Source organism: Hylobates moloch, unplaced genomic scaffold, assembly GCF_009828535.3.
Source record: "Hylobates moloch isolate HMO894 unplaced genomic scaffold, HMol_V3 SCAFFOLD_6, whole genome shotgun sequence".
NCBI lineage: Eukaryota > Metazoa > Chordata > Mammalia > Primates > Hylobatidae > Hylobates > Hylobates moloch.
Window position 1 is genome coordinate 103,842,671 of NW_026652281.1, and position 21,730 is coordinate 103,864,400.

Consider the following 21,730-nt stretch of genomic DNA (forward strand, 5'->3'; position numbering starts at 1 on the left):
TGCGGCGACCGTCGTACACCATGGGCCTCCACCTCCGCCCCTACCGTGTGGGGCTGCTCCCGGATGGCCTCCTGTTCCTCTTGCTGCTGCTAATGCTGCTCGCGGACCCAGCGCTCCCGGCCGGACGTCACCCCCCAGTGGTGCTGGGTGAGGCACGGGTCTCGTGGTGGATCTGTCGGTCGGGCGGGACGGGCCGCGGGCGGGTCTACCTTCCCGGTCTGCTTCTGTTCCAGTCACGAAATGGGGGAGCGTACTGGTATCTGTCTTGTCACTTAGGTGATCTAGATCTGCCAGCCCACCTCCCGCCATGCTGGGCGCGGGTGTGGTCAGCTCCCCACCTCCTGCCCTGGTAGAAAATGGGGGCGAGTGGGAGAGTTACCATCTGGTTATTCATAGTTCCACCTGTCCGCATCATTCCCAAGCCTTGCCTCCCCTTATCCCATTTTTAAGCTGGAAAGACAGGTACTTCAGCCCCACTCCTGAGGGATGGTGGGGGTGTGTAGAGTGGCTCCTATGTTGACCTCTGCATCGACCTGGGTGTGGCTAGGAGGCTGTCACCCTCGACCCCTCCAATGCCACGTATGCCAGAAGGCATTACTGAAAGGAACCTCCTTAGGGAAAGGATTGCTCTCCTACCTGGCCACCAACTCCCACAACTTATCAGATGTGTGGCATTGCCTGAGGGAAAAGGCCCAAGGGAAACTGAAGACAGCTGAAGTCAGGGGAAAGGGTTGGGACAATGGCCATGAACCTGTGTCAGGCAACATGCTTGTACTCTTACCCTGCCACACATGCTTGGATTACACTATGTGGAGGCTTGGTGACCTCCCCTGCCCACCCCGCTCCTTGATCACAACCCTGGCAACTCTACAGTGGCCACAGTATTTCCTTGCAGGGATGGGCAGGGATGAGACCTCTGTCTGGGGGGCCTTGGGTGCCTCATTGAGGCCGTCACTCCCATCCAGAGCTGTGTCCGTGGCCAGCCAGGATTCCTGAAGGCAGAGGCATCTGAGGCATGAGTTACACGTGGAGTCTAGTGCAGCGTGATCTCCATGCTCTTTCTGCTGAGAGTACTTTAAATGGGGACGATGCAAATCACAGAAGGGTAGAGTTGGCAGGCAGGGTGGTGCCAGGCAGGCCCCACCAGCAGTTCCCAGCCAGGAAATGCTCCGGGGAGATGCTAGGCCCAGGTTCACCATGGGATTTGGGCAGACTTGGCCCTGCCTCCCCAAAGCTTGCAGGATAGGAATAACAGTGATCCCCAGAGAGGAAGTCTGTGTGGGGCAAGCACAGAGAATCCACCAACCCAGCCTGGATGGGTGGGTGTCAAGTAAGGCTTCCTGGAGTATATAGCTGGAGTTAAGGCCAGGAGAGAGTATTGGGCCAGGGAGAGAGGTGATCATCTCAGGCTGCCTGGGATTGAGTCACAGGAGGAGTGGACTGCACAGGACTTGTGACTGGTTGGGTCATCTGAACTTTATCTTGAGAGCCTCAGGGAGTCCTGGGTGGGCCTGCAGAGTTCTAAATCTGAGGGGGCGTGGCATTAGGAAGCATGTGGTCTGTGGCTGGCACACAGCCATTTTGCCTGGATTAATGCTAACCGCACTCATCAATTCAGTCAGTCTGTTTATCCTTGGTCACAGCAGAAGAGCCTCAGACCCCACCCAGAATCACAGAGCGTCAGGAGTCCTAACGTGCCCAGCTTCTCAGGGAGTGAGGCTGCTGGCCTTAGCCCTGGGAGACCTCATGGTGGGCGGTTGGATAAGCAGCTCCTGGGCACAGAGCAGGAATCTGACCTTGACTGTCAAAGGATCAGAATCCTCTAGGGGTGGGTCCTGAAATGGTGGTGGAGGAAAGAGAGACCAGAGATGTGATACAGAAGACCCTGGGCAAGGGAAAGGGACCATAGGCAAGTCCATTTCCACCTCTTGCAGCCTCAGTCTCCCCATCAGTTAAGTGGAAATAGTAAGGCTGTCCCCTCCCAGTGTTACTTGAGGTGAAAGGCATGCGGATGGCTCTTGTCCTAGTTCCAGGCGCAGAGGGGCTCAGGAAGTGGCCACTGCTATTTTTAGAGGCCACACAGCCTGACCAGGGCAAGGAGCATCTGAGCAAAGCAGATCTGGTGACTTCCTCTTTTACCATTTCCCATTGGTAGAGACAGTGACCAGGGTCTCTGCCCTGCCCTGCCCAGTCCACAAGCATGTCATCCAGAGGCTGTCGTGACGGGGACTCCCCCCTCTGCACCCATACCATGAAGAGAGATGAAGGCATGTGCCACCCTGCCTCTCATGGCACCCTGAAGACACTGGGATGGTGCCCAGGGAGGGCGCACCCTGTTCAGGGCTGGATTTACAGTCAGTTGCCAGTGAATGTCTAGGAGAGCCAAGTGCTGGTTTTTCACTCGATGATCATGGACCCTAAACGGGGATGTGTTTGGGAAGTGGTGAGAGCATGGCATGTGGGGGCAGGTGAGGCCCGAAAGGTCAATGGGAGTAATGAGACTGTGAAGGGCTTTGACGCATTGGGGAGGGATTTGGGTGTCACCAGGGCCCCAGAGTTCTGAGTAGACTGAATAGGATGGCTGGGATGGAAAGAAGTCACCCTAGGGTCTGGACTGTGGTGATAATGGTGCTGGTTCAGGGTGGCTGAACCAGCCATGGTAGGGCCCTCCAGATGATCTGCTCTCTGGCACCTTACTGGACTCTGGCCTTTAGTAAGGCCTGGGCCCTTGGTAGGCTGGCGGGTGCCAATGTAAGCTTCTCTAGCTGTATTTCTGTTCATTTCCCTCCCACAAGCCTGTCCTGCATACTTTGTCTGGTTGAATTTTAGCTGAGTGGCCCAGGGCTCTGTTCTGTTTCCTTCTTCCTCTCTCAGGGCGAACGGGGCCCTGTCTTCTATGTAGCCTGGGATAGCTATGGGTGGAAGACTTTTGGGTTCAAGCCTCCAGGGTATATATATATATATTTTTTTTTTTTTTTTTGAGAATGGGTCTTGCTCTGTCACCCAGGCTGGAGTGCAGTGGCACGATTTTGGCTCACTGCAACCTCTGCCTCCCGGGTTCAAGCAATTCTCCTGTCTCAGCCTCCTGAGTAGCTGAGATTACAGGTGTGTGCCACCACGCCAAGGTAATTTTTTGTATTTTTAGTAGAGATGGGCTTTCACCACATTGGCCAGGCTGGTCTTGAACTCCTGACCTCAAGTGATCCACTCACCTTGGCCTCCCAAAGTGCTGGGATTACAGGATTACACTGCGCCCCGCCTCGAGGGTATATATCTAATGACAGGGCCTTGGCGAAATTTTGGAGGTTCTGGAATGCAAAGGGTTCTCCAAGCCCCTCCTCCCAGGCAGAGCTCCCATTGGGGTCCATTAACCATAGAAACCATGTGTAGAGGTGTGTCTGTGTTTGCTGGGGGTGATTCAGACCAAGATCTCATTTAACAGATACGGAAACTGAGGCCTAGCATGGGGAGTGACTTCACCCTGAATCCCCTTCCAATAATCCAAATGGCCCAGGAGGATGTTCCAGTGAAAATCCAGGAGACTTACTTTATCTGGAGTTGGAGACAGTGTTAGGGCCCTTCCCCAAACATGTTAGGCCTCTTTCAAGCCCCCCACAGGCATCTCTGCACCACACAGCAGTAGCAGCTTTTCTGCACAAAGATGGTTCCCTGGCCTTTGGGTCAAGGTCCCTGCCCTCTGAATTTCCTGCCACTGGCACTGTGCTTTAATTTGAGGTGTGGAACTGCACAGGTCTGCCATAGTATCTGTGGCTCTTCAGGGGGTCTGCTGCAGACATCAAAGTTCTTGGGAGTCTTGAACCTGCCAGGCCAAGGACTCACACATGTCCTGTGCCCCCTGCAGTCCCTGGTGATTTGGGTAACCAACTGGAAGCCAAGCTGGACAAGCCGACAGTGGTGCACTACCTCTGCTCCAAGAAGACTGAAAGCTACTTCACCATCTGGCTGAACCTGGAACTCCTGCTGCCTGTCATCATTGACTGCTGGATTGACAATATCAGGTGGGGGCTGGGGCACACAGAGTGGATGCTGCTCACCAACAGTGCCTGAGAGGCCTCCAGAGCCTGTTCCTTCTATCCTCATCTCGAGGTCACTGACCTCTCTCATTCCCCAGGTCCTCGGTCTGGTCTGGTCTGGTTGGCACCACCTCTGCACTCCCAGGCAGAACTAACTTTCCCTTCCTGCTGCCCTTGTTCCTCTACTCTACAACCCTGGCCTCTCATGCCTACACACAATTTTTTTTTTTTTATTTTGGGATGGAGTCTTGCTGTGTCACTCAGGCTGGCGCCATCTCGGCTCACTGCAACCTCCATCTCCCAGGTTCAAGCAATTCTTGTGCCTCAGCCTCCCGAGTAGCTGGGATTACTGGCGCCCGCCACCATGCCTGGCTAATTTTTTGTATTTTTAGTGGAGATGGTGTTTCACCATGTTGGCCATGCTGGTCTCGAACTCCTGAGCTCAAGTGGTCTGCCCACCTTGGCCTCCCAAAGTGCTGGGATTACAGGCATGAGCCACCGCGCCTGCCTACACAAAATTTCTGTGCCCCAGCCCCTATTCAGAGCCTCGGCATGGCCCCCACCCCTTTCCTTGTCTGTGCCTCGGCCTCCCCTACCTCTTCAGCTGCTTATTCTTCTTGGGACACGCCATGTCTTTGCACCTGCTGTTCTTTTGGCCTGGAATCTATTTCTACACCCTTTGCCTGATAAATGTGCTTCCATTCACTTTGTTTGTTTGTTTGTTTGTTTTGGAGACGGAGTTTTGCTCTTATTGCCCAGGCTGGAGTACAATGGCACGATCTCAGCTCACAACTGTTTTTTTTTTTTTAAACTTCTATTTTTTGAGACGGAGTCTTGCTCTGTCGCCCAGGGTGGGTGCAGTGGTGCAATCTCGGCTCACTGCAAGCTCCGCCTCCCGGGTTCACGCCATTCTCCTGCCTCAGCCTCCCGAGTAGCTGGGACTACAGGCGCCCGCCACAGTGCCCGGCTAATTTTTTGTAATTTTTAGTAGAGACAGGGTTTCACTGTGTTAGCCAGGATGGTCTCGATCTACTGACCTCCTGATCCACCCGCCTCAGCCTCCCAAAGTGCTGAGATTACAGGCGTGAGCCACCACGCCCAGCCCCATTCACTCTTTAAAACATGACCCTAGGCCAGGCATGGTGGCTCTCCTATAATCCCATCACTTTGGGAGCCTGAGGCAGTCAGATCACCTGAGCTCAGGAGTTGAAGACCAGCCTGGGCAACATGGTGAAGCCCCATCTCTACCAAAAATACAAAAAAATTAGCTGGGCATGGTGGCATGCACCTGTATTCCCAGCTACTTAGGGGGCTGAGGCAGGAGAATTGCTTGAGCCAGGGAAGCAGGGGTTGCAGTGAACAGAGATCACACCACTGTACTCCAGCCTGGGTGGCAGAGCAAGACCTGTCTCAAAACAACAACAACAACAACAAATCAAAAACCTGACCCTGGTCCCTTTGTGACATCTCCCTTTTGACTCCCCAGAGCAGTTTGCCTCTCCTCCTCCCAGGCCCCATGCTTGCTTCCTCTAAACGTCATCACGTGCTCAAATTTGTCTCCAGGCATGTTTCCCCAAATTGCACAGGCACTATACATTTTATATACTTTCTTTCACTTAGTCTTATAGCAACCCCATTTTGAAATAGGTGCTGTTTTCTTTTTTTTTTCACCAGTGTTACTTGCCAACAGGTGGTTTTTAAACCTGCTTTACAACTGCGAAATCTGGAGGCTCAATGAGGTTACAAAATTGCCTGTGCTCACTCAGCTAATAAGTGGTAGAATCAGAATTCAAACCCAGAATGTGTGGCTCTGAGCTGAGGTTCCCTCCCAGGCTGAGCTCCGTGAAGGGAGGGAGTGTGTGTCTGTTTTATCTTTATAGCGGTAGAACCAGAAACACAGTTGGCGCCCGATAAATGTTTGAGCTGAATGGAGTCTCCCAAATTAAAAGTTTTTCCTGGTCGGGTACGGTGGCTCATGCCTGTAATCCCAGCACTTTGGGAGGCTGAGGTGGGCAGATCATGAGGTCAGGAGTTCAAGACTAGCCTGGCCAACACAGTGAAACCGTCTCTACTAAAAATACAAAAATTAAGGCCGCGCACGGTGTAATCCGAGCTACTCAGGAGGCTGAGGCAAGAGAATCGCTTGAACCTGGGAGGTAGAAGTTGCAGTGAGCTGAGATCATGCCATTGTACTCCAGCCCAGGTGACAGTACAAGACTCCATCTCAGAAAAAAAAGAAAATACAAAAATACAAAAATTAGCCGGGCGTGGTGGCACACGCCTCCCAGCTACTCGGGAGGCTGAGACAGGAGAATCACTTGAACCTGGGAGGCAGAGGTTGTACTGAGCAGAGATCGGAGCACTGCACTCTAGCCTGGGTGACAGAGCAAGACTGTCTCAAAAAAAAAAAAAAAGTTTTTCCCAGAGACTCGCTAGCTACTCCTCCAGGCGCCCTGGCCTGCCGGCTGTTTGTGAGCCTGTTTTGATGACTCCTTCCTCCTCTGTGTTGTGTGACCGGAGTTATTTCTGGGCTGTTGATGTGCATTTCTATTTTTATACTGGGGACACGGCCTCAGGTGCTGCCAGTTGGAGGTGCCAGCTGATACCAAGAGGGGCCGTCCACCTTCACTGCTGCTCTGACCCGTTTAGATTTTCACCCAGCGCAGAACTGCTTTGGCTTTCCAGAACAGTTTTCTGCATTTTGCTGTTTGATGATTTATTTTTAATAGCAACAAGCTACTTTGCTGTGTGGTCATTGGGATAATCTACAAATTGCCCTGGAGAGAATGGGCTTCCAGGACCTGTTATCCGGGTCAGTTGTGGGGATCCTGTCAGCTTTCTGTGGCTGATATCTAAGTGGGCAGGTGGGACTCAGGACCACCAGAAACTCCAGGTTCCTGTGTTTTGGGGGGCACATTTGCTTCTTCAGTGTGAGGTGAGGCCAGAGCAAGGTTCCCAGCTTAGCACAAAGGCACAAGGCTTTTCTTCTGGTATAAGGTGTCTCCCCTGGCCCATCACCCCGTTCCCATCATTTCTTCAGGCCTTGACAACCCTCTTCCCACAGGAGATGGTGCAGCAGCCACGTACTGAGCCCTGAGGCGGAGTCTGTCCTGTCTAGTTCTGTTTGGCACTGCAGCTACAGAAACTATGAGATAACATGTGTGGTGTTAGAAGCTGCTGAATCTGTGGTAATTTATTACATAGTTCTAGAAAACTAATAGGCTGGGTGCGGTGGCTCACGCCTGTAATCCCAGCACTTTGGGAGGCTAAGGCAGGAGGATTGCTTGAGCCCAGGAGTTTGAGACCAGCATGAGCACATAGTGTGGTCCTGTCCCTACAAAATAAATAAACAAATACATAAATAAATTAGCCAGGCATGATGGTGCCTGCCTAGCTATTCAGGAGGGTGAGATAAGAGGATCACTTGAGCCCAGGAGGTTATGGCTACAGTGAGCTATGATCCCCTCATTGCGCTGCAGCCTGGGCAACAGAGTGAGATCCTGTCTCAAAAAAGAAGAAGAAAGAAAACTAAGAAAGGGCTGTTAGGGATCTTCAGTCAGTAGCTGGTGGTCCATGTCCTATGTCATTGCGCTTAGGAATTTGCTGGGCAAGCCCTGAGCCTTGTGGTTGCAGTCTGACAGGTGATACAGCCCTGGGGTACCGGGAGGTCATAGGAGCATAGTTCATTCCCTTCCTCCATGGAGGATGTGTTTGGAGGTTGGCTGGCTGCTGTGTCCAATGCCCAGAAGAAGTGGGACCCAATTATACCTACCTGGGGCCATACAAGGCCTTCCTCCTGTCTCTCCCCACCAGCTCCCATCATTTCTCTGGGCCTTGCTCCTTCTCCTACCTGCCTACCCTCCCATACAGCAGCCCTGAGGCATGGTGCCTTTCTAGGGTTTTTTTTTTTTTTTTTTTTTTGGTTTTTGTTTTTTGAGACAGAGTTTTGCTCTTATTGCCCAGGCTAGAGTGCACTGGCGCGATCTCGGCTCACTGCACCTCTGCCTCCCAGGCTCAAGCAATTCTCCTGCCTCAGCCTCCCGATAACTGGGATTACAGGTACACATCACCATGCCTGGTTAATTTTTGTGTTTTTAGTAGAGACGGGGTTTCACCATGTTGGCCAGGCTGGTCTTGAACTCCTGACCTCAAGTGATCCACATGCCTCAGCCTCCCAAAGTGCTGAGATTATAGGCGTGAGCCACTGTGCCTGGCCTAGTGTGTTTTTTTTTTTCTGAGACAGGGTCTTACTTTGCTGCCCAGGCTGGTGTATAGTGGCATGATCACGGCTCACTGCAGCCTCAATATCCCAGGTGCAAGTCATCCTCCTGCCTCAGCCTTCCAAGTAGCTGGCCTGCACCACCATGCCTGGCTGATTTTTTATTTTTAGTAGCAACAAGGCCTCGCTATATTGCCCAGGCTGGCCTTGAACTCCTGGCCTCAAGCATTCCTCCCACCTTGGCCTTGCAAATTGTTGGAACTACAGGTGTCAGCCACTGCACCCGGCCCCTGTCAGGTTCTGTTGTGTACTGCACTCACCACCTCCTTTGCCTGGGATATATTGGGTGGCAGGAGCTGGATGCAAGGAGATGGAGTGATGGAAAGCTGAAAGAGGGTAGACTGCTTTTTGGGGTCCAGTGTGAAGTTCATGGCAGAATCAGGACTGGCACTTCCTTCTCCCAACCAGGTCCAAGACCCTCATTCTAGGGTAGGGTCACAGAGAAGAGGGGAACGGTGCTTTGACAGGGGTCCTGGGGTCAGTGTTTGGAGTAAGTATGCCTTGGTGGGGTCCTCATTTGGATGTAATTACTCTGATCTGTGCTTTTGATTTTTTTAATTTTTTAATTTTTTTTTTTTTTTGAGACAGAGTGTTGCTCTGTTGCCCAGGCTGGAGTGCAATGGCATGATCTCAGCTCACTACAACCTCTGCCTCATGAGTTCAAGCAATTCTCCTGCCTCAGCCTCCCGAGTAGCTGGGATTACAGTCGCCTGCCACCACACCCGGCTGATTTTGTATCTTTAGTAGAGACGGGGTTTCGCCATGTTGGTCAGGATGGTCTCAAACTCCTCACTCAGATGACCTGCCAGCCTCAGCTTCCCAAAGTGCTGGGATTAACAGGCGTGAGCCACTGCACCTGGGCAATTTTTGTATTTTTAGTAGAGACGGGGTTTCACCACATTGGCCAGGCTAGTTTCAAACTCCTGACCTCAAGTGATCCTCCCGCCTCAGCCTCCCTAAGTGCTGGGATTACAGGTGATCTGTGCTTTATCAACCTGCTTTGTTACTTTTCGGTCTCTTCTATCCATCTGACCAAACCTGGGCATGAGAAGGGAGTATGACTCAGGACATGATGCACTGTTGGGACACACCAAGCTCAGTGTCCTCTCTGGGTCACTGGCTCAATATCCTCTCACAACAGGCTGGTTTACAACAAAACATCCAGGGTCACCCAGTTTCCTGATGGTGTGGATGTACGTGTCCCTGGCTTTGGGAAGACCTTCTCACTGGAGTTCCTGGACCCCAGCAAAAGCAGCGTGGGTATGTAGCCCTTACTCAAGGCCTCCGGGAGCTGGGATGGGGGTTCTGCCGGACTGGAGCTGGAGCTGGAGGAACTCTGCTGGTTTGTAGGGACAGCCTGTGAGCTATCTCTGATCACTGTGGGCACAGAGCCCTGTAGCATTCTTCCAGGGACCTGCTAGCTGTCACAGTCTCCATGCTGGGCATAGTGTAGGTGGCCGGCACTAGCTGTATCTTTTCTTATCCTCTGTATTTCTGTCTACAGGTTCCTATTTCCACACCATGGTGGAGAGCCTTGTGGGCTGGGGCTACACACGGGGTGAAGATGTCCGAGGGGCTCCCTATGACTGGCGCCGAGCCCCAAGTAAGCAGGCACTCTCGTTCCCTCCCTGAAGTCTCGGGAGGTAGGGGCGAGGCGATCATGGGCACCACGGGCCTTGGGCTCTCCCCTTGTCCTTGGCTGTCTCCTGTCCCTGGGCCTCTGGCATCCAGTCTAGTGGTCACAGCCACCACCTTTGGTCAGTCTTATCCTGTCCTCCATTTCCCACCCTGGGACCTCTGGGCCTCTGAGCCCTGGGGAGAAATATAAGGCTTCCTCCCTTCATGGAAGGCGGGGGGACCCAGACCACTCTGTTTGAATGTGAGCACCCTCCCCTTCCCCTCTCGTCTTGTGTCTGGCCTGAGAAAAGCTCAGTGGTTCCGGCTCCAGGACCCTTCCCACCTGACCCCTGCCTGGCTCTGGCCTGCAGATGAAAACGGGCCCTACTTCCTGGCCCTCCGCGAGATGATCGAGGAGATGTACCAGCTGTATGGGGGCCCCGTGGTGCTGGTTGCCCACAGTATGGGCAACATGTACACGCTCTACTTTCTGCAGCGGCAGCCGCAGGCCTGGAAGGACAAGTATATCCGGGCCTTCGTGTCACTGGGTGCGCCCTGGGGGGGCGTGGCCAAGACCCTGCGCGTCCTGGCTTCAGGTAAGACCCTACCTGGCCCAGCGTCGGGGGCTGTTGCCAGGAATTCTGCCCTCTCTTCCCTTCCGAAGTGTCCTCCTGGGCCAGCATGCTTCATGTCTGTCCCACGGTGTGTGGGGTCTATGCAGATCTACCCCTAAAAGTCCAAGAGAAAAACATTTAATAGGGACATACGAATAGAAGCCACGTCTGTGTCTCAGGTGGTGGCAAGACAAGATGGTGGATCCCCACACCATTAGCCCCCAGACCGAGAGCTTATATTCTGTAGGGAAAGGGTGACTCCGATGTGTTGAACATTGAAGGATGATAACACAGAAGCTGTTTTGATTTATGGTAAGTACGTGCACAAGCAACAGTAGATAAAGTGGAAATCTCAGTGGCCTTCCTGGATGTGGGGTTAATCAGAAGCCAACATGGTGGATTAGTATCCAAAATGGAGTTGCTTTGGTCTCCACAATGACTCTTCTCTTGGGTCAGCCCTCTTTTTTTTTTTATTTTTTTTTATTTTTTGAGACAGAGTCTGGTTCTGTTACCCAGACTGGAATGCAGTGGTACAATCTTGGCTCACTGCAACCTCTGCCTCCTGGGTTCAAGCTATTCTCCTGCCTCAGCCTCCTGAGTAGCTAGGATTACAGGTGCCCGCCACCATGCCTGGCTAAGTTTTGTGTTTTAGTAGAGATGAGGTTTCATCATGTTGGCCAGGCTCGTCTTGAACTCCTGACCTCAGGTGATCCATTCGCTTCGGCCTCCCAAAGTGCTGGGATTACAAGTGTGAGCCACTGTGCCCGGCCATCCCTCCCTCTTACCCCCATCTTTACTTCTTCATCCCCACCTTCACCGCAGAGGAGGAAGGCTAGAGCATTTTTTTTTTTTTTTTTTTTTTTTGGAGGCAGGGTCTTTCTCACTCTGCCACCCAGGTTGGAGTGCAGTAGCGTGATTTTGGTTCATGCAACCTCCACTTTCCAGGTTCAAGTGATTCTCCTGCCTCAGCCTCCCGGGTAACTGGGACTACAGGCACGTACCACCACACCTGGCTAATTTTTGTATTTTTAGTAGAGACCGGGTTTCACTATGTTGGCCAGGCTAGTCTCTAACTCCTGACCTCAAGTCAGGAGGATCTGCCTGCCTCAGCCTCCCAAAGTGCTGGGATTACAAGCATGAACCACCGCACCCGGCCAGATTTTTTTGTATTTTTAGTAGAGATGGGGTTTCACCATTTTGGTCAGGCTGGTCTTGAACTCCTGACCTCAGATGATCTGCCCACCTTGACCTCCCAAAGTTCTGGGATTACAAGGATAAGCCAGGTGAGACTACAGTTTTTTATTTATGAGTTGCGCCTCCAGCTGTGGGCAGCACGGAGCCTCTGTAGGCAACACCGGGAGGAAGCAGGTGCAGATCTGGCTGGGCCTGCTTGCTTGGCAATTGGGAAAGCCACCCCTTTTCTGGCTCCTCCCCCATCTTTTCATGACTGTTGCAGCTCACCAGCTGCAGCTGTAGAGTAGAGCTTCCTCCTCTAGAAGGGAGCTTTCCTCCCTCTGCTAGGACTGGGGGGAGGCTTATGGATCCTCACTTTGGGAGCTATGAGCCAGGGCTGTGCCAAGCATCTCATGAGCTCAAGTCCCTGCCACTGCTTGACCTGCTTGGTCTACTGGCATTGTGATTGGGTCAGGCCCAGTGACTCTGAGTTGGCTGGAAGACACTCAGATTTAGTGAGGACTCATTATAGCCACCCCTTCTGTCTAGGCTGGGCCTGGAGGGACAGATGTGGGCATACCCTGAGTTTAGACAGGTAGCCCCGGCCCTTTTCAGAGTTTCTCTGTGAGTCCCCTTAGAGCTTTGTTTCAAAGGCTGGGAAGCTGTTCTGTCCCGCCTTGGCAGTCCAGGACTGGGGGTGTGGTGCGGGGAGGTGGAAGTCCGTGCACCCCTAGGGGCTTTCCTTGCCTCAGGGGTCCCCCAGCCAGGCCACAGCAGGCAGAGCTGAGGCCCTACAGTCAGTCCGAGAGGCCTCCCTGCTTTCAGATACAGGGTGGGGTGATGGGTGACCATGGATCCTGAACAGGCCAGAGGCTCCTGTTCCCAAGTTGCAGCTTTTACTTCCTGGAGGCCTCCCTGGCTGCCGGTTGTTTGTGTTGTTCACATTCCTGTGTACAGGGACTCCGCCTCCATCTGCAGCCTCCCCTCGTGCCCTGTCTCCAGCATGCCTGGCTGCCCAGGTCAGCGCACATGCAAGTGGGCAGAATGAGGCCACGGCTGGCTGAATGCTGGTCTGAGCTTAGGAAAAGAAAAACTGGTACACAGTTCAGTGTCATAAAAGGGAAAGCAGAACATGTCATCTCCGAGTTGCCAACCTGCTGACTCACTTTAGACTAGGTCAGTGCCCACAGGCCTGATCAGCACTTGGAGGGTGGTAGAGTTTACAGACAAGGAAGTACCATAAATCACCCTGTGGGCATGTGCTGCCTTATTCCCTGGTGAGGAAAGCAAAAGAAACAAAACATATCTTGGCTGTGTGGTTCCCAGATGTAGCAAAAATAAAGAGAAACAATAAAAGCCAAGGCAAGCAACCTGGGCAACATAGCAAGACCCCATCTGTATAAAAAGTGGAAACATTTTTAGCCCGGCGCGGGGTGGGACGTGCTTGTAGTTCCAGCTACGCAAGAGGCTGACATAGGAGAATCACTTGAACCCAGGAGGTGGAGGTTGTAGTGAGCCAAGACTGTACCACTGCACTCCAGCCTGGGTGACAGAATGAGACCCTACCTAAAAAAAAAAAAGGAAAAATTTGCCAGGCATGAGGCATGGTGGCGCATACCTGTAGTCCCAGCTACTCGGAAGGCTGAGGTGGGAAGATTGGTTTAGCCTGAGAGGTTGAGGCTGCCGTGAGCCGTGGTCATGCCATTATACTCCAGCCTGGGCAACAGAGTGAGACCGTCTCAAAAAGGAAAAAAAAAAAGCCAAGGCAGGGATGGGAGTCACAGTGATTACAATGATGATAACAGGGTAGAGATACGGGACTGTGGACTGGGCCCCTGGCTGGGGTCTGGCAGGGGCCTGGTGGTGAACATGCTGCCCAACCAGCTGGCATTCCTAAGCACAGACTGACCAGAGCCTTCTCCCTGCAGGAGACAACAACCGGATCCCAGTCATTGGGCCCCTGAAGATCCGGGAGCAGCAGCGGTCAGCTGTCTCCACCAGCTGGCTGCTGCCCTACAACTACACATGGTCACCTGAGAAGGTGTTCGTGCAGACACCCACGATCAACTACACACTACGGGACTACCGCAAGTTCTTCCAGGACATCGGCTTTGAAGATGGCTGGCTCATGCGGCAGGACACAGAAGGGCTGGTGGAAGCCACGATGCCACCTGGCGTGCAGCTGCACTGCCTCTATGGCACTGGTGTCCCCACACCAGACTCCTTCTACTATGAGAGCTTCCCTGACCGTGACCCTAAAATCTGCTTTGGTGACGGTGATGGTACTGTGAACTTGAAGAGTGCCCTGCAGTGCCAGGCCTGGCAGAGCCGCCAGGAGCACCAAGTGTTGCTGCAGGAGCTGCCAGGCAGCGAGCACATTGAGATGCTGGCCAACGCCACCACCCTGGCCTATCTGAAACGTGTGCTCCTTGGGCCCTGACTCCTGTACCACAGGACTCCTGTGGCTCAGCCGTGGACCTGCTGTTGGCCTCTGGGGCTGTCATGGCCCACATGTTTTGCAAAGTTTGTGACTGACCATTCAAGGCCCCGAGTCTTGGACTGTGAAGCATCTGCCATGGGAAAGTGCTGTTTGTTATCCTTTCTCTGTGGCAGTGAAGAAGGAAGAAATGAGAGTCTGGACTCAAGGGACACTGGATGGCAAGAATGCTGCTGATGGTAGAACTGCTGTGACCTCAGGACTGGCTCCACAGGGTGGACTGGCTAGGCCCTGGTCCCAATCCCTACCTGGGGCCATGTGTCCCCCCTACTCCTGTGGGCTTTTCATACTTGCCTACTGGGCCCTGGCCCCGCAGCCTTCCTATGAGGGATGTTACTGGGCTGTGGTCCTGTACCCAGAGGTCCCAGGAATGGGCTCCTGGCCCCTCGGGTGACCCTTCCCACACATCAGCCACAGATAGGCCTGCCACAGGCCATGGGTGGCTAGAGCTGCTGGCCTCCCTGTGGCTTAGCTGGTGGCCAGCCTGACTGGCTTCCTGGGCGAGCCCAGTAGCTCCTGCAGGCAGGGGCAGTTTGTTGCATTCTTCATGGTTCCCAGGCCCTGGGACATTTCACTCCACTCCTACCTCCCTTACTGCCAGGAGCAGTCAAGCTCTGGATTGGGCAGAAGATGTGCCCCCAGTCCTGCAGGCTGTGTTCCAGGGGTCCTGATTGCCTCAGATGTGCTGTTGGCCCCAGGACTGAAGCTGCCTCCCTCCACCCTGGGACTGTGGTTCCAAGGATGAGAGCAGGGGTTGGAGCCATGGCCTTCTAGGAACCTATGGAGAAAGGGAATCCAAGGAAGCAGCCAAGGCTGCTCGCAGCTTCCCGGAGCTGCACCTCTTGCTAACCCCACCATCACACTGCCACCCTGCCGTAGGGTCTCACTAATACCAAGTGGGTCAGCACAGGGCTGAGGATGGGGCTTCTATCCACCCTGGCCAGCACCCAGCTTAGTGCTGGGACTAGCCCAGAAACTTGAATGGGACCCTGAGAGAGCCAGGGGTCCCCTGAGGCCCGCCTAGGGGCTTTCTGTTCCCCCCAGGGTGCTCCATGGTTCTCCCTGTGGCAGCAGGCATGGAGAGTCAGGGCTGCCTTCATGGCAGTAGGCTCTAAGTGGGTGACTGGCCACAGGCCGAGAAAAGGGTACAGCCTCTAGGTGGGGTTCTCAAAGACGCCTTCAGGCTGGACTGAGCTGCTCTCCCACAGGGTTTCTGTGCAGCTGGATTTTCTCTGTTGCATACATGCCTGGCATCTGTCTCCCCTTATTCCTGAGTGGCCCCGCATGGGGCTCTGAGCAGGCTGTATCTGGATTCTGGCAATAAAAGTACTCTGGATGCTGTAAGGTGCCCTGGCCTACACTCTGCTCTGAGCATGAGGGGAGGGAGGTGGAGGAGGTACAAAGTGGCTAGAGAGGCAGGAAATCGGGCTGGGCCTTTACAGGAGCCTTGACAGGTTCTCTCAGCATCAAAGCATGGTTCCTGTGCCCTTCTGTGGACCTCATTCTCCTGTCCTCTCTCCTGGAGTCCAGTTCCCCTCCTGGGACTAAGAACCAGGACCTGAAACATTCCTGTGGAAATGGGGTCCTGTCATCCCCCTGCTCCTGCCTGGTCAGCAGGCCCCACATGCCACCCAGGAGCTGGGAGCAAGGACAGTCCTGCAGGTCACCCTGTCTAGACCCTCCTTCCCAGTCTCTGTCCTCCCTTAGCTTGCAAGTGTCAGCATCCTTTGAACCTAGAATTCTTTTTAGGATGCCATCCTTCTTTGCATCTTCAGCTCATCAGCCTGCCATCTGTACCCCTGGGGAGGTACAGATGAGAGAGATCAAGGGAGGAAAAGAGACTACTAGGCTGAGACTGGCATGGACAAAGACAGAAACGGAGGCAGAGACAGGGAAACATGGATAGGGGATAAGGTCCCAGCCTGTATTTTGTAGTCCAGAGCCCAGCCGGTCCCCAGTTCTGTCTTCACTCAGCCCCACAAGCCGGGGCACCAGGCTTTGATACATCAGAGGCCACAAGAGGGCGCCCTGAACCCTCTCACCGAACCACCTGTTAGCCAAACCTGGAAGGATGGGGTGACCCAGAGTGGGGGTAAAAATGCCTGTGGTAAAAATACTGGGGTCCAGCTGCAGCTCTGGCCTCAGTAAAAGGATGACAACATGAAAGGAAGTTTCACCCCAGGCCCTGCCCAACCTGACTCCCTGCTTGGCCCTGACACCCCCCTATTCATGGCACCTCACTCACCCCTGACCCATTTTAGCTTCACTGTCACCCTCAGTTTCATAGCTGCAGAGAGAAAGGACATGGAATCAGAGGAAGCTTTAGGACCAGCACACTAGGGTTCAAATCTCAGCTCTACTAGCTCCAGCCAAGTTGTCTGGAGAGCCTCCAGACCCTCAGTTTCCTCATCCAAAGAATAGGGACATCTGGGTGCATTGGCTCACGCTTATAGTTCCGCCTACTCAGGAGGCTAAGGCAGGCGGATCGCTTGAGCCCAGGAGTTTAAGACCAGCCTGGGCAAGACTTTATCTCTAAAGGTGAAATAGGCCGGGCGCCGTGGTTCACGTCTGTGATTCCAGCACTGTGGGAGGCCAAGGAGGGTGGATCACCTGAGGTCAGGAGTTCAAGAGCAGCCTGGCCAACATGGTGAAACCCCATATCTATTAAAAATACAAAATTAGTCAGGTGTGGTGGCACATGTCTTGTAGTCCTAGCTACTCTGGAGGCCAAGACAGGAGAATCGCTGGAACCTGGGAGGCGGAGGCTGCAGTGAGCCAAGATGGCGCCACTGCACTCCAGCCTGAGCAAGACAGAGCGAGATACATCTCAAAAAAAAAAAAAAAAAGAGAGATGAAATAAATCTGTAGTCCCAAGTAGGAAGCTGAGGCAGGAAGATCACTTGAAACCAGGAGTTCGAGGCTGCAGTGAGCTATGATCACACCTGTGAATAGCCATTGCACTCTAGCCTGGGCAACAGCAGGATCTCTAAAAGCAAAAGAAAAGAATGGTTACAAATAAATGTATCCTGCAGGGTGGTCCTGAGGAACACTGACGGTGTTGGAGAACATCTGATTCAGGGTGTGGTATACATGGGGCTTTCAGCTGATGGGCTACGTAACTGGATGTGAGACTGCAAAGCCAGAGGGAGCTGGCATATGGTTTTTTTTTTTTTTTTTTTGGAGATGGATTTTCGCTCTTATCGCCCAGGCTGGAGTGCAATGGCGCGATCTCGGCTTACTGCAACCTCTGCCTCCTGGGTTAAAGTGATTCTCCTGCCTCAGCCTCCTGAGTAGCTGCGATTACAGGCATGTGCCACCACACTCGGCTAATTTTGTATTTTTAGTAGAGACGGGGTTTCTCCATGTTGGTCAGGCTGGTCTCGAACTCCTGACCTCAGGTGATCTGCCTGCCTCAGCCTCCCAAAGTTGTAGGATTACAGGTGTGAGCCACCAGGCCCGGCTGAGCTGGCATACCTTATATGAAGCTGTGGCAGGGACAAGTGGGCTGGGTGCCGACACAAGCGTCCAGAGCTGTCCTTCTGCCCAGCCAGGGAGGCCGGAGGAATGGATCTGGAAGGCAAAGGGTGCAACTCGATTGATTCAAATATATATGTCCACTCACTGATACTTATGGGAGGTGTTCCAAGCAGAGGGCAGGAGGGCAGCACCAGCGAGGGTTCCTCAAGCATTGTCATCCCAGGCCTGCAGAGAGGAGAATGGAAGGGTTTTAGGCAGATACAAAGTCATCGCAATCTGTATTTTAGGAGCATCCCCTACTCTGTGGAGATGGGTTAAGGGGAGCAGGATAGGGATTGGGAAGCTGTTGTGGCTGGGGAGAAGAAAACGGGGTATAGGTTGGCTGGGCGCGGTGGCTCACGCCTGTAATCCCAGCACTTTGGGAGGCCGAGGCGGGCGGATCACGAGGTCAGGAGGTCGAGACCATCCTGGCTAACACGGTGAAACCCCGTCTTTACTAAAAATACAAAAAATCAGCCAGGTGTGTTGGCGGACGCCTGTAGTCCCAGCTACTCGGGAGGCTGAGGCAGGAGAATGGCGTGAACCCGGGGGGCGGAGCTTGCAGTGAGCCGAGATCGCGCCACTGCACTCCAGCCTGGGGGACAGAGCAAGACTCCCTCTCAAAAAAAAAAAAAAAAAAAAAGAAAGAAAGAAAACGGGGTATAGGCCGTGAGAGGAGTGGGGAGGAAGGGTCTGAGGTGCTACCCATCTCTGGCTGGGTCCCTGTCACTGGGTGGCAGGGAGCAGGGTCTTGGGTATGGTCTGGAACCAGAGGACGTGCACTTGTGGTCATAAGGCTGGGGGAAAAGATTCCAGGGCCCTGGAGAAAGTGGTGTGGACAGGAAATTTCCGAGGACGGCTCAGGCGCCCATGAGGTCAGGAGGCTCTAGACAGAGAGCCCCAGAGCCACCAGAGGAAAAGGAACTCGAGAGAAAGATGGAGGAGCAAACAGAGGGAGGGGAAGGGGGCAGGAGGTGCAGCTCCCCCAAGAGGGGTGGCAGCCCTCTTGGGAAGATGAGGACAGAGCCCCAGGGAGGGCTGGGGTTGGCAAAGGGAGCCTGCAGTTTCTTTGTGGGTGTGGGGGCCTCAAGGACTGCGAGTCTGAGCTGTGCGTGTGTTTGGACAAGTCCCCAGAGTGTGTGTCTTCCTGGGGTTCCTAGCCTGAGAGTGGCAGTGGCCCGGCGGCGGAGGCCGTTTGGATCCCTGTGTGAGCTGTAGGGGGCGCCCTGGGCGTCGGGCCCAGGTCAAGGGCGAGATAGGAACGGGGTGCAGGGGCCGATGAGAGCTCCCCGCGGGAATGTCCGGTGTGGACGCCCTCAGAGGCCCCATCTAACTCCAAGGCGGCGAGCGTGGCCGGGCCCAGTTCACGGGCTGCTCGGGCCCTGACGAGGCAGCTGGAGGCTGTCGGGCGTCCACGCTACGTTCTGGGCCGGCGGACTCCGTACCAGCCAGGCTGTGGCGGCCACGGGGGCCCGGAAGCGCCGCCTCCAGCTGGCCCCGCACGAAACTGTGTCCCGACGCGGCGCGCGCTGTCGCGATCCGGCGGCGGGTGACGTGGCGGGGCGGGGCCTGAGCTGCCGCGGCGGCGGCGGCGCGACCGAGCATCCTGGCGGCGCCGGGCCACTCGGAGGTAACGGGCTGGGCCATGGGCGGGCGCGCCGGGAGCGGGGCCGGGGCTGGGCCGCGTTCTGTGGGAGCCGAGCCCTGTGGGTCTTCGCTGCCGCCGTCGGGAGCGGAATGCGGCCCAGAAACGGCGCAGGGCTGGCCGATCGGGGCCGCGCGAGAGGCGCTGCGGGTGAGGGGCGGGGGGTGCCACGAGGAGAGAGAGACCTCGAGCGTGAGGGCCGAGTGTGGGAGAAACGCTGTATAGTGCGAGCCCCGGAGGCTGATGGTGACCGCGAGGGAGCCAGTCTTGGGGTGTGCTGGCGACGCGGCGAGTGTGAGGGAGACGGGGGGTGTGTGTGGAGAGGGAAACCCCAGGTGCGAGGGTGACCGGGACGCTGAGTGTGCGGGCCGCGCCGCGAGCGTGAGACTGTGCGACGGTGACCCTGAGTGGGACTGTGACTGTGCTTCCGACTGCAGGACGGAGAACCTGTGCTGTGTGGCGGCCGCGGTGGGGCGGAGAAAGACGCGGGCTCAGGACCGCAGGAGCCAGGCTTCCTGGGGCTGTCGCAAGAATGACGATTATCATTTTAAAATCAGTCCTTTTACTTTAGAGAATGCCGCAAGGTTTTGTGGCGTGCTGGAGCCTGGAGCGTTGGGCTGCTGGCGCTGGGGAACCCGCGTGCCCCTGGTGATTATGGCTCTTTTGAGCGTCCCTATAGCCTGTCATCTTGTGTGACTATCTCTCCTGAATGTGGGGAGATAGACGTGAAACATTCTGAAAATTCTTCGCTGGGCTCTAAGCAAACATGTTGTGTAATGGTCAGTATAAATAGGAATCAGGGTGTCGGCGAACACGTTTTTGAGTACCTCTTGTATGCCCTGGGCTTGGTGACACAGTTAAAAAGAATTCAGTCTCTGCCCTTGATAGGGGAAAAAGCCAGGACCAGCTCATCTCACAGGGCGGCAGTTCAGTGTCCAGCCATCCAGAGCTTATCTCTCAGAGCTGCTCCCAGATTTCAGATCTGGGAGGAGCAGACTTGAAAGGCTGTGAGTGCTTCCTTATATCAGTTCCACCTCTTTTTGGTGGCGGTGAGGCCCTTTGGGGACCTGCCCAGGCTGCCTGCATTATTCAGGTCCCATGTGTGCTGCGCAGATGGCTTTTGCTTCCCAACTTTGATCTCAGATCATCATTCAGGTCGTTACACTGGAGTTTATTTTCCTGGCAAGTGTGTGGAAAACCACCAGCCTGATTTATTTTCCTGGCAAGTGTGTGGAAAACCACCACCCTGATTTTCTCCTCTCTTCCTCTCCTTGTCCTCCTTCCCTATTTGGCCATGGATGTATTTTTATTGCATGTACCGGTTTTATGATCCACATCTCCCTGGAACTTCTTAGTGGAAGAAATTTCCTGACCTTTGTGCTTCCTGCTGTAATCTGTTGGATGTATATTAGTTTCTAAAAAAGTTATGCAGGCCGGGCGCGGTGGCTCAGGCCTGTAATCCCAGCACTTTGGGAGGCCGAGGCAGGCGGATCACGAGGTCAGGAGATCGAGAGCATCCTGGCTAACATGGTGAAATCCCGTCTCTACTAAAAATACAAAAAATGAGCCAGGTGTGGTGGTGGGCACCTGTAGTCCCACCTACTTGGGAGGCTGAGGCAGGAGAATGGCTTGAGCCCGGGAGGCGGAGGTTGCAGTGAGCCAAGATTGCGCCATTGCACTCTAGCCTGGGCGACAGAGCGGGACTTTGTCTACAAAAAAAAGAAAAAAAGTTATGTAAACGGTGCCCACGGGACCTGGGGCCCCAGAGCTGCCTAGACATGCATGATTTAATGTGACAAGGCCAGTTCTCTGACAGGTTTGGGCTGGCTGCTTCAGTTATACCCACCCTGTGGGTGTCATGGAACCTGCCAGTAATTAGGACTGCCCCTGTCGGGCATGTAAAATTTAGATTTTTACAAGGAAATATCATTCTGCTGCTTTCTTGGTTAATTAAAAAAAATTACACACACACACACACACACATATACATATATTTTTAAATCAGCTTTCTCAGGTTAAAAGGGTTCATTTTTTCATCAGTTCCCTCCCACTCTTTGTTGCAGAGTTTATGTGGCCGAGGCAGACAAGTGGAATTAGGCCTTGCCGCAGGGGACTTCATTTCCTTCTCAGTACTGGACCCATTTATGAGGAGGTGGCTTATGAAAGTGTGATGTTCGCGTATTTCTTGACAGGTGAATATTGTTGCACTGTCTTTTGTTTGTGTGATTTACAAAGAGTTTTTACTTACTTGTATACAGTGTGAATACAATACTAGTAAAGAGAATGGCTTACACATAATTAACAACTCTTTAGTATTACATGTTAAATAACACTAATTTATTATAAAAATAAATT

The 21,730-nt window shown here is 53.8% G+C and overlaps 2 protein-coding genes and 1 long non-coding RNA gene across 7 annotated transcripts in view; 2 read left to right on the forward strand and 1 right to left on the reverse strand.

Annotated features, from left to right (window-relative positions):
- The first annotated feature begins 20 nt into the window (after positions 1-20).
- PLA2G15 (phospholipase A2 group XV) lies at positions 21-15,558 on the forward strand. 2 transcript variants are annotated; one of them, XM_032157717.2, is made up of 6 exons: positions 21-147; positions 3,863-4,019; positions 9,455-9,573; positions 9,818-9,916; positions 10,302-10,526; positions 13,646-15,558. In XM_032157717.2, the coding sequence occupies exons 1-6, from the start codon at positions 21-23 to the stop codon at positions 14,155-14,157; spliced, it is 1,239 nt and encodes a 412-aa protein (XP_032013608.1). In that variant the 3' UTR covers positions 14,158-15,558. The 2 variants fall into 2 exon arrangements, with proteins under 2 accessions (XP_032013608.1, XP_032013609.1); XM_032157718.2 differs by having other exon boundaries at positions 10,427-10,526.
- Positions 7,985-19,229, reverse strand: LOC131383851 (uncharacterized). 2 transcript variants are annotated; one of them, XR_009214234.1, is made up of 5 exons: positions 19,176-19,229; positions 17,689-17,784; positions 17,157-17,200; positions 10,539-10,659; positions 7,985-9,169 (listed from the first exon to the last, which is right to left on the reverse strand). It is a non-coding gene; the product is annotated as an uncharacterized LOC131383851 (long non-coding RNA). The 2 variants fall into 2 exon arrangements; XR_009214235.1 differs by lacking the exon at positions 19,176-19,229 and having other exon boundaries at positions 17,689-17,999.
- A 76-nt stretch (positions 19,230-19,305) lies between these two features.
- Positions 19,306-21,730, forward strand: part of SLC7A6 (solute carrier family 7 member 6) — a 39,080-nt gene continuing 36,655 nt past the window's right edge. Inside the window, exon 1 of one of the 3 annotated variants that reach the window (XM_032157728.2) lies at positions 19,306-19,360. The gene's annotated coding sequence lies outside the window, so the exon portion shown is untranslated. Of the gene's footprint in view, positions 19,361-21,443; positions 21,568-21,730 lie in introns of those variants that run through there. The other 2 variants (XM_058441143.1, XM_032157727.2) reach the window with 2 other exon arrangements.

Excerpts from the sequence above, each read along its gene's own strand:
- PLA2G15 (XM_032157717.2), top strand. The coding sequence starts at position 21 with ATGGGCCTCCACCTCCGCCCCTACCGTGTGGGGCTGCTCCCGGATGGC. Across the intron at positions 148-3,862 it reads TCACCCCCCAGTGGTGCTGG|TCCCTGGTGATTTGGGTAAC; the intron begins GTGAGGCACGGG and ends TGCCCCCTGCAG. Across the intron at positions 10,527-13,645 it reads CCTGCGCGTCCTGGCTTCAG|GAGACAACAACCGGATCCCA; the intron begins GTAAGACCCTAC and ends TTCTCCCTGCAG.